This window comes from Salpingoeca rosetta (assembly GCF_000188695.1).
Source record: "Salpingoeca rosetta unplaced genomic scaffold supercont1.26, whole genome shotgun sequence".
Lineage (NCBI taxonomy): Eukaryota > Choanoflagellata > Craspedida > Salpingoecidae > Salpingoeca > Salpingoeca rosetta.
The window spans coordinates 237,181-247,180 of record NW_004754908.1 but is presented as its reverse complement, the minus strand read 5'-3'; the positions used below and the strand labels follow the sequence as shown (position 1 = coordinate 247,180).

General features: G+C 55.1%; 4 protein-coding genes across 4 annotated transcripts in view; 2 read left to right on the top strand and 2 right to left on the bottom strand.

Moving 5' to 3' along the window:
- Positions 1-1,620, top strand: part of PTSG_09530 (uncharacterized protein) — a 3,511-nt gene extending 1,891 nt beyond the window's left edge. The window contains exon 1 of the mRNA XM_004989902.1: positions 1-1,620. This exon is cut by the window's left edge and continues 1,891 nt beyond it. Within this exon, the coding sequence (XP_004989959.1) occupies positions 1-1,345 (1,345 nt within the window). The 3' untranslated portion in view covers positions 1,346-1,620.
- Positions 1,621-1,880: 260 nt separating this feature from the next.
- Positions 1,881-7,228, bottom strand: PTSG_12897 (uncharacterized protein). Its single transcript, XM_004989901.1, has 13 exons — positions 6,932-7,228; positions 6,544-6,624; positions 6,326-6,376; positions 6,081-6,182; positions 4,689-5,955; positions 4,441-4,523; positions 4,074-4,126; positions 3,864-3,900; positions 3,562-3,706; positions 3,181-3,410; positions 2,949-3,008; positions 2,711-2,802; positions 1,881-2,476 (listed from the first exon to the last, which is right to left on the bottom strand). Exons 1-13 carry the CDS (start codon positions 7,097-7,099, stop codon positions 2,128-2,130), a joined length of 2,718 nt encoding a protein of 905 aa, XP_004989958.1. The 5' UTR covers positions 7,100-7,228; the 3' UTR covers positions 1,881-2,127.
- A 14-nt stretch (positions 7,229-7,242) lies between these two features.
- Positions 7,243-8,102, top strand: PTSG_09527 (uncharacterized protein; the record flags this gene model as incomplete). The annotated part of the gene is made up of 3 exons (XM_004989900.1): positions 7,243-7,389; positions 7,717-7,839; positions 7,977-8,102. 3 exons carry the CDS (start codon positions 7,243-7,245, stop codon positions 8,100-8,102), a joined length of 396 nt encoding a protein of 131 aa, XP_004989957.1.
- A 219-nt stretch (positions 8,103-8,321) lies between these two features.
- PTSG_09526 (uncharacterized protein) overlaps positions 8,322-10,000 on the bottom strand; it is a gene marked incomplete at its 5' end in the record, with an annotated part of 2,284 nt that continues 605 nt past the window's right edge. The window contains 4 exons of the mRNA XM_004989899.1: positions 8,322-8,671; positions 8,893-9,005; positions 9,327-9,423; positions 9,591-9,655. Of these exons, the coding sequence (XP_004989956.1) occupies positions 8,513-8,671; positions 8,893-9,005; positions 9,327-9,423; positions 9,591-9,655 (434 nt within the window). The 3' untranslated portion in view covers positions 8,322-8,512. The remainder of the gene's footprint in view (positions 8,672-8,892; positions 9,006-9,326; positions 9,424-9,590; positions 9,656-10,000) is intronic.

The following is a 10,000-nucleotide window of genomic DNA, read 5'->3' as shown; positions in this document are numbered from 1 at the left end:
CTTCATCTGGGAGCGCGGCACCGCTCTGCACATGGCTGCTGCCGCCGGGCACACAGAGGCGGCGTTCTTCTTCGCCGAGCACATGCACCTGCCGGCAGACAAGCCCGACGTGAACGGCAACCGGCCCCTGCACCTCGCTGCCCGCGCGGGCGCCACCGCCATCGTCCGCCTCCTCCTCGTGAGCGGGGCAGACCTCGCCGCGCGAAACAAGGCCGACAGGCAGCCGCTGGGGATGGCCCTGCTGCACGACCGCGACCTGACGGCGCACGTGTTGCGAGAGGCGCCTTCCCTCACCCCCGTGCACGTTGCCCTGGCAGGTCACATGCATGGCCTCTTGGCAGACAGGCTGCGGCGTGGCGTGCTCAATCCAGAAACGGCTCTCAACGACCCGGCATTTGGGGCCGCTATGCCCACGTTTGTGCAGCTCGCGCGCAACATGATTCGTGCGCCGCCACTGGCCATGTCGAATGTCAACGACCGCTTGGAGGCGCTGCTGCGGAGTAACAACGACAACGACGATGGTGGTGGTGGCGTTGATGATGGTGATGGTGAAAGCGGCAGCAGTGGCAGTGAAGGGGATGGTGACGGCGGCGATTATGTGCACGACATTGACGCCGACGACGATGATGATGGTGACGACGATGGCAGTGCCGATGCCCTGGCGAGCGAGACCAGCAGCGCCATTGGAGGCGCCAGTGGTGGCGGCGGTGACGAGGCGATTGTGCACCATCACGTGACCTCACTCTTCGCTCAACCGATACCCTCCATCGCTTCCGCTTCATCATCTTCGTCATCTTCATCGTCGTCATCGGCCCATGCCCCAACACCCACGACAACACCCACAACAACACCAGCACTGACAGCAGCATCAACAGCTAGTAGCCTCCCACAGCCATCACAGCAGCAGCAGCAGCAGCAGCAGCAGCAGCAGCGAACACTGCGGCGGCGAAGGAAGAAAAAGAAAAGGGCAGTGCCAGGTCCGCTCGCAGACGGGACGATGGTTCCAACAACTATCACGCGAACGGAGCTGCTTCGTGGCGGCGGGGGCGGTTATGATGCGACCGTTCTGCCAGCACTGGACGCGCCCGTCTCTGTGACCCTTCTTGGCGCATCGCAGGGCCCCCTGCCCCGCCGCGTGTGTGTTGATGTGCTGCGAACCCTCAACATGGCCATCAACATCTCACGGCCGTGGAACCCAAGCAACCACCGCCTGTTCCCAACAGCGTACAGGCACCTCGTGTTTAAGTTGCTGCTCTGCTTCATGCACGAGCGTTTCAGCGATGTGCCGCAGGAGCACGTGTTTGCCATCATCAAACACATGACCCGCGCAGCCATCCAGCAGTAGTAACACTTTTGGCTTGGTGTATGTGTCTGTGTGTGCATGTGTGTGGGCGGTCGGGGGGAGGGAGAGTGTGTTGATATGCGTGCGTCCTCACTCGCTCTCCGCGGCGTTGCATTTGGGTTTCTGTATCTGGGTGTTTCTGCTGTCGCTTGCAATTGCGTGCACGTGGTTTTGCTTTGCACACTGTCCAAAATATGCCTGCGTTCCCTTCTTCTTGACATTTGTTCACGTTGAGCGAGCTATGGTCGTTTATGGCCATCCGTAAATGGAGTCGATGAACATTTGTCAAATCACATCACATCACTGCGAGGGGAACAAGAATGAAAACACCACAAAAAGTGCTGTGTGTGTGTGTGTGCGCGCGCGCGTGTGCGTGTGCGTGTGCGTGTGCGTGTGTGTGTGTGTGTGTGTGTGTGTGTGTGTGTGTGTGTGTGTGTGTGTGTGTGTGTGTGTGTGTGTGTGTGTGTGTGTGTGTGTGTGTGTGCGTGTGTGTGTGTGTGTGTGTGTGTGTGTGTGTGTGTGTGTGTGTGTGTCGTGTGTGTGTGTGTGTGTGTGTGTGTGTGTGTGCGTGTGACAAGAAAGTGGCGAAGGCTGGTCGTACAAGCATTGCAAAAGCATGTGGTTGTACGACCAAGACACATCCAACGAAAAGGCATGTGAGCATCGTGCGCGAGGGTGCATGTGTGGTCGTGGCGATAAAGTCGAGAAAGCTCTCGTTCACGGCACTTCATGTCACACATGTGTTGGCGTCCATGATACCACATGCCAATAGCACCGCACCGCTGTCACGACTGCTGTGTTGCTGATTCCTCCTCCTTCACCACCTCAACGGAACCATCCTCATCCTCATCCTCATCCTGTCGCTCCTGCTGCTGCTTTTCGTGCTGTCCGCTCTCATCGTCACCGGTATCATCACTCCCGCTGCCCTTCCCCTTCTTGTTCTTCCGCGTCTCCCCATCACCCGCTTTGTCGGCATCAGCACCCTTGCCCTTTGTCTTCCCTTCGCCCTTTGCGTCGACCGATTTCCGTGGCCGCCGCACGTCTGCGCTTCCCGTCTTGAAGATGCGCACAAGCAGTGGAATGTCCACCCATTTGCGCGGGAACAGCGGCACAACCATCTCCTTCAGATAGTCCCTGTGTGTGTGTGTGTGTGTGTGTGTGTGTGTGTGTGTGTGTGTGTGTGTGTGTGTGTGTGTGTGCGTGTGTGTGTGTAAATGTGTTTGTGTGTGTAAATGTGTTTGTGTGTGTAAATGTGTGTAAATGTGTGTGTGTGTGTTTGACAGTCAAACAAGATGTAGATGCCTTGATTGCATCCAAAAGTCACAAGCCCCGACTGCCACAATCAGCACTGCCACCACCGCTGTGTACCGGAGCTGCTGGTCGGGTGCTGTGCCTGATTTCCGTCGCCGCTTTTCCTGCGCCGAAATCAACTCCATCTCCACGCTGCACAGTCTCTGCAACTACACACACACACACACACGCACACACGGCGTGCGTACATGCAGGTAGTCTACGTGTGAGGTGCGACATCATGCAGAGTGTACAAGCACAACCAACACACACACACACATAAAAAAAGAGAGAAGATGGAAATGAGTATGCGTACCTCTGCCACAAACGTTGCACTCCAGTCAAACTTGTACTTGAACACCTTCCGCTTCGGTTTCTGCAACAGGAAAATGGAGAGACGAGGCAGCAGCGGCATTCGAGCCGATCAAACACACGCAATTATGAGCACTACAAAAGCAAATGCATGCACGCGCACACACACACACACACACACACACACACACACACACACACACACAAGCACAGATACAGAGCCAGCGCCCACGCACCGCTGGTGTTTGCGACGGCGTTGACAACGAGGATGCTGCTGCTGCTGCTGCTGCTGCTGAGGGTGGTGTTGATGACGACGACGGCTGGGATCCAAGATCAGGGCTGGCCTGCACCGTGGGTGTGAGCGCACTGGTGGTCGCTGCTGCGCTCTCTTCCTCCCGCATGTGTTCGTGCTCCGCCTGCTGCCGTTTCGCTTCCGGCTCCAACCGCTGCACCTCCTCGGCAACAACTGGCAGTGGCGGTGGTGACACGGTGACCACGGTGGTTTCAGACACGAGCACAGAGAGAGAGAGAGAATGAAAACAGAAGCCGAACAGTTCGTGCAGTCGCACACACACGCGCACAAATGCATGTGCACCCCCGCGCACACTCGCACCCACCTTGTTTGAAATGGGTGAGCTGTGCTTCCACGTTGGCAGCAAGCTGCTTGATTTTGTCGTCCTTGCACGCCTTTGACATGCGCTCCTCCCACGAACGCTTCGTGATCTTCACGGGGAACAGCGCAGACAGCACGCCGGCAACAGCCTGCATGGACGGTCATGCAATGAACACACACACACACACACACAACAGGAAGGAGTTACGTGGCGGTGTGTGTGTGTGTGTGTGTGTGTGTGTGTGTGTGTGTGTGTGTGTGAGTGTGTGTTTGCCAAAACTAGGGGATAGCATATCTCCAGCAAACCTTGAGGTTGTCATGTTCCCGTGCAATTTGAGCAAGTCTGGGAATGTCAGACATGCACAGCAAAATTGTGCGGTTGTTAGCCAATGAGGTTGGTCAAGGACAGCAATTATGTGTTTGTTGGCGGACACGGGCGATTGTTTGTGTGCATGTGTGTTTGTGTGTGTTTGTGTGTGTTCATATGTTCATGTGTGTGTGTGTGTGCATGCTCACTTGACGAGGTGATCGTTCATGCTGTGGGGGACGCGCTGTTTCCCCTCCAGCTCCTAGCAAACGAAAACAAGAAGCGCGCGTGATGAGCGATCACCAGTCTTTCCAGCAAACTGACACCAGCATTATCGCAGTTCAGACAAGCATGCAACATCCCATATACACCACAAACAAAGCACTCACTCACTCACTCACTCACACACACTCTCACACACACACACACTCACTCACTCACTCACTCACTCACTCACACGTGCGCAAAAGCAAACAGGTAAAGCCACAAACTCACCCACCCACCCACACACACACACACACACACACACGCACACACACACACACACACATGAACACCCCCACGCTGACAGCGCACCTTGCCCATGTCAAGTGTTGTGTTGAGAGCAGTTTGCAAATCCGCCGGCAGCGATGACAGCGTTACTGCTGCCTCCTCTTTCTCTGCATACATACACACACACACACATGAGCGTGAGCGCACCTCAAGGACCTTGCATTGGGCAGGGAACAACACGATCGTCCTTTCCCTCATTCCCTGTCCTCCTCCGCTCTTCTCCGCGCACTCCCCTTTCCTTCAATATTGCATGCAAGCACAGCCCAGCGCACCTTGTGCTTCCTTTGCTGCTGCATCCCCGTTGTCCTCCGCCACTTCGTCATTCTCCGACTTCTTTTGCGTCGACGACGATGAAGACGGCCGCTGTTTTGCTGTCGCTGTCTTTGCGCCTGCTGTTGCTGTTGTCGTGGTGCCTTCACCGCCACTGCTGCTGCTACTGCTGCTGCTGCTGCTTGCTCTGCTGCTGGTGCTGCCCTTACCTGCCTTGGCGCTGCCAGTGGACTTGCGAGCTGCCCCCTTCCCGGCCGACGATGTTGACCCCTTTGGTGTCTTCCTCGCTGTTTTCTTCTTCACAGTTGTCGAGGGCGGGGTTGTCATTGCGGTTGTTGTTGTCGTGGTTCCATTGTCACCACCACCTGTCGTCTCGGCTGCTTTGCCGGCAGTGTTCTTCAGCAGTGAGTGGATGTTTTCTCCGGCCGCTATCGCCTCAGACTTGACCGCCACTTCCTTGTCCTCTGCTGCTGCTGCTGCTGTCTTCTTTGTCTTCTTTGCCTTCTTCTTCACTGGCGATGGAAACGCGCTGCTGCTTGCACTCGACGCTCCACTCCCATCGGCGCTGGCCGCTGTTGCTGCTGCCGATGCCTTCGCTGCAGTTTTCTTCTTCTTCTTCTTCTTCATTGGCTGCGTCGTATCTCCTGCTGCCGCATCACTTGCACGCCTCTTCGCCGTCTTCCCTGCCGCTGGTGTCACTTTCTTCTTCTTCTTCTTGACCTCGCCCTTGTCCTGTAGCGTCTTTGCCTTTGCTTTCTTCTTCTTCGCGGGCGCGCTTGGTGCCGGCTTGTCACCGCCAGCACCGCCATTTGCGGATGCACGCTTCTTGGCTGCTGCTGCTGTCGCCGTCTTCTTTGGTGGTGTCGCTTTGGTGTCAGCTGCTGTCGTTGTGGCGGTAACTTTCTTCTTCTTCTTCTTCTTTGCCGCCGTTGCATTCGGTGTTGCCGAGTCTGCTTCGCCTGCAGTTCGCTTCGCGCCCTTCTTGCTTGCTGGTGTCCCCGCCTTTCCTCCTTTCTTGCCCCCAGCTGCCGTTGCTGTGGCCCCTTGCTGCTGCTTGCTGGCCTTCTTCTTCTTCTTCGCAGCCGGTGTGGTTGCGGTGGAGGCCTGCGTCGTCGCCGTGGGGTTCTTCTTCTTCTTCTTCTTCTTCGTCGCGACCTTCTTCGTTGCGTTAGCACTTCCCGCTGGTGTTCGCTGCGCGCCGGGCCCGAGCAACACAGCACCGCCATCGTCGCTGTCGGCGCCATCTTGGACTGTTGGATTCACCGTCCCCTGAACAAGTTGAAACCAAACAACACAAAGGAAACGGTGATGGGCTGACGTGCATGCATACAAGAAACTCAGGTGCTGTATTGATTGCCAGACGCAGGACTGCCACATGACACCGCCGGGCGCACCTTGCAGACGTAGAAGGTGCCAAACGTTGTGGTGAATGACTGCCCGTGCCATCCCTGGGCACTGCCGTCGTCGATAAAGTCGTCGTCAACATCGTACTCGTCCTGGCGATGATGTAAGACAACAGGCTGTAGCATCAGCTTGCATGCGTGCGTGTGTGTGTGTGTACATGCGCTTGTGTGTGTGTGCGTGAGTGTGTGTGTGTGTGTATGTGTGTGTGTGTGCGTGTGTGTGCATGTTTGCTGACCTCGTTGGGTTTGCGTGAGCGTGAGGATGTCGAGGCTGCGCTCGGAGTACACTGCACAATGCGCATTGAACACCACACCCATCACCACAGCGTGTGAGTAGGCAAGGATCCATACCACAGCAGTACCGCCCAGAGAATGTGCTAGAACGCTACGCGCACACAACAAGTGTCTTCCAACAGGTGATATGCATGCATGCATGAACCATGGGTTGTTGTACCCAGCGCTGAGCAAGGCCGGCAAGATCGAAACGGGAAGTGGTTAGGGCACCATCGCTGTCATCCATGAGCCCCGCCAAGTCCTTGACGTGCAATGGACACGGTAATTCGTTTGTGTGTGTGTGTGTGTGTGTGTGTGTGTGTGTGTGTGTGTGTGTGTGTGTGTGTGTGTGTGTGTGTGTGCGTGCGTGCGTGCGTGTGTGTGTATGAGGTGTGGTGGACAGGAAGGGGTACGAGGCAGATGAATGTGCGGTGTGAGGTGTTACATACTGTGTGTAGTAGGTGTGAAGGCTGAAGACGCACATGTTCATGCAGTAACAACACACCCCCCCACACATGCGCGTGCATGTCACACATACACACACGCGCGCGCGCGCTCGCACAAAGCACCTCAGAGGGGTCGCCTGGGCCAGCAGCAACAGAAGGTGTGTCTGAGCCATTGCCATGACTGGTGTTGGCAAAGAGCTCCTTGTATGAGAAGTGGTTCTTCCGGAAATCCGAGTTGTCGAGCGTCACCTCAACAAAGGAAGTGGGTGCGCGCTGCGAGGACGGCTTCATCCTGGCACGGCCGTCACAGCAGCAGGGGCTTGAGGCAGAGGCGGCAATGTGCGTCTCTCAGTGCGGTTGCAGCTTTTTGTAGCTGCTGTTGGTGGCGCCTTCTTGAGGTTGCGGACAATTCGCTGTCACGTTCACAGAAATCAATGCCAGTGGAAGAGCTTCAAGGACCCTTCAAGGACAAGTCAAAGATGGCGCACAAGTTAGTGAGGCCGGTGGTGCATCTGTTCACCAAGCGCGACTGCCACCTGTGCGATGTTGTCAAGGCTGTCATGGCATCCTCCACCATCCCAGTACGTCTGTGTGTGTGTGTGTGTGTGTGTGTGTGTCTGTGAATGTGTCTGTGAATGTGTCTGTGAATGTGTCTGTGTGTGTGTCTGTGTGTGTCTGTGTCTGTGCATCTGTGTGTGTGTGTCTATCTGTCAGTGTGTGTGTGTGTGTGTGTGTGTGTGTGTGCGTGTGTGTGTGCGTGTGTGTGTGTGAATTACATGCTGTCTTCAATCTCCCCATCTTCCCCCCCCCCCAAAAAAAAACCTCTCCGCGTCTGCAATTGCCATGGCTGTAGTGTACGTTGGCTCAAAACGCAGCGTCCACAACCACGGAATTCACACGAACATCAGCATGAGGTGGTGATGGTGAACATCACTTTGCCAGGGAGAAGAGCGTGGTTCGACAAGTACAAGTATGATATCCCGGTCCTGTACATCAACGGCCAGTACATGGCAAAGCACCGCATCACAAAGGTGGAATATGTTGACGTACACGCACGTGTAAATTGCCAAGGCTTGCTTGCGAAGTTTTGTGACCGGTTCGTGTTGTATGAAGCTCTTTGTGCGTCTGCTCATGTTTGAACTTTTCACGATTACCGGCTTCCGCGTAGGAGTCATTCGAGGAGACGGCACGCCGCATCATGGCTGGTGAGAAGATACCGCAGGCAATACTGGCCGAGGACCCGAACCCGGACCTCCCAATCGGTCCTCTTCCAGACACGAGCGATCCCCTCTAGCTAGCCAGCTAACTGATTCGTGTGTGTGTGTGTGTGTGTGTGTGTGTCTGTGTGTGTGTGTGTGTGTGTGTGTGTGTGTCTGTGTCTGTGTCTGTGTCTGTGTCTGTGTCTGTGTCTGTGTCTGCGTCTGCGTGTGTGCTTGACTGATTGCTTGTCTGACTCCCCCCCCCCATTCTCCCTCGCTTCTCCCTCGGTGTGTTTCTGATCATCATTGTCACGGTGAACATGAGCACATTTACTTCACAGATCCACGGAAGGTGTAACCAAGCGTGGCTAAACAGATAAACTAAACCCCTAACCCCCAGCCCTAATACTCACTGGCCTGGAAACAGCACGACACATGCCATACACGTATGTATGCACGCATATGCACATAGATACACACACACATGTCTGCGCGCACACGGAAATCATTGCTTGGTTTCGCTGACAGCGCGTAGGGCAAAGGCAATCTCCGCGGCCTCAAGCTCTGGCGTGCTGGCCTCGTGTCCGCCTTCGCGCTCGACCCACAAGACGACATCGGCGTTGCTCCTACTCTGCTGGCGCACTTTGGCCGCATACTTCAGTGGCTGCAACAGTCAGGCAATGGCCATCAACATGACACATGAGCACAGGGCTGTCGTGTGGAGGTGGTGCAGATTGAGAGGGGGGCAAACACTCACTCACGTTCAACAAGCAAACGGGCACAACAAAGATGGTTACATTACACACACTCAGACACACGCACGCATCCACACATGAACAACACATGTGCATGCAAACACATGTACATACATGCATGCTCACAGACCTGCCAATATTTGACGCGATCATCATCAAGGACTGCTGTCAGAAACATGGGCGGATATGGCTGCTGCTTGACGTTCTGATACGGACACAGGCGCTGAAGACGCAAGAATGCATCTGTCCCACGTGCACATAAAGTACAAGTGAGGGTGGCATGCTTTGGTCATGCAACCTCAATGCATGTCCACGAAGCACGGCAAAGGGAGAATGCGTACAGCAAATGCTCACTCACACGCATACACACACACACACAAAAGCAGTCACTCTCTCCCTCACACACGCAATCACTCACTCACACTCACATACACACTCTCACTTACTCACACTCACACACACACACGCACACACTCACTCACTCACACACACTCTCACACACACACACACACTCACTCACTCACAACGCAATACGGCAGACAGCTTTCGAGCACGTGCACCGACCTGGATCAGCCACCGGATCGCCCCACTCGTCCGCCTCGTGCGTCGTGAGCGGAAGCGACGCATCACACATTGTCGTCAACACATCGACAAATGGCACCTACAAGCCAGCGCACGCATTCACCCACACAAGTACATGTGGGAGGTCAGCATCGCAGTTGTTCCTGTGAAACAAAACAAACGCGCGCACATACCAAGCACACATTAAAAAAAAAAAAGACACACGCACACCGTGAAGGTGCATCACACTGCGTATTGAGATCGCACCCGGAGAATGAGGCCAGCAAACAACGACGGCTCCCAGTTACACGCAGCCGCAACAGTGAAGCCGCCTGCAGTTCAAGGCACAGCAAACAGCAAACAACAACACCAACAACAACACCAACAACAACACCAACAACAACAACAACAACAACACCAACAACAACACCAACAACAACAACAACAACAACACAACACCACACAACACCAACGACAACAACAACTACAGGCCAACACGACAACAACAACGACAAGGAGAAGAACAACAACGACACGCGTGAGTAATACGACAACGGAGGGAAAAAACCCCAGGCAGCACGCCCTGCATGCCCGTTATTGTCTCTCACCCAGATGATTTGACCCCCCCAATCGGTAATAGTCCCTCGCTCAGGCCTAGATGGGGGGTGCCGGACCCA

Bases quoted from the DNA above. Each gene is read 5' to 3' on its own strand.
- PTSG_12897 (XM_004989901.1), bottom strand. From the start codon at position 7,099: ATGAAGCCGTCCTCGCAGCGCGCACCCACTTCCTTTGTTGAGGTGACG. The intron at 4,127-4,440 runs GTGCGCTGTCAG...TTCGTTTGCTAG, and splicing joins CAACACTTGACATGGGCAAG to GAGCTGGAGGGGAAACAGCG. The intron at 2,477-2,710 runs GTACACAGCGGT...ACACACACACAG, and splicing joins GCACCCGACCAGCAGCTCCG to GGACTATCTGAAGGAGATGG.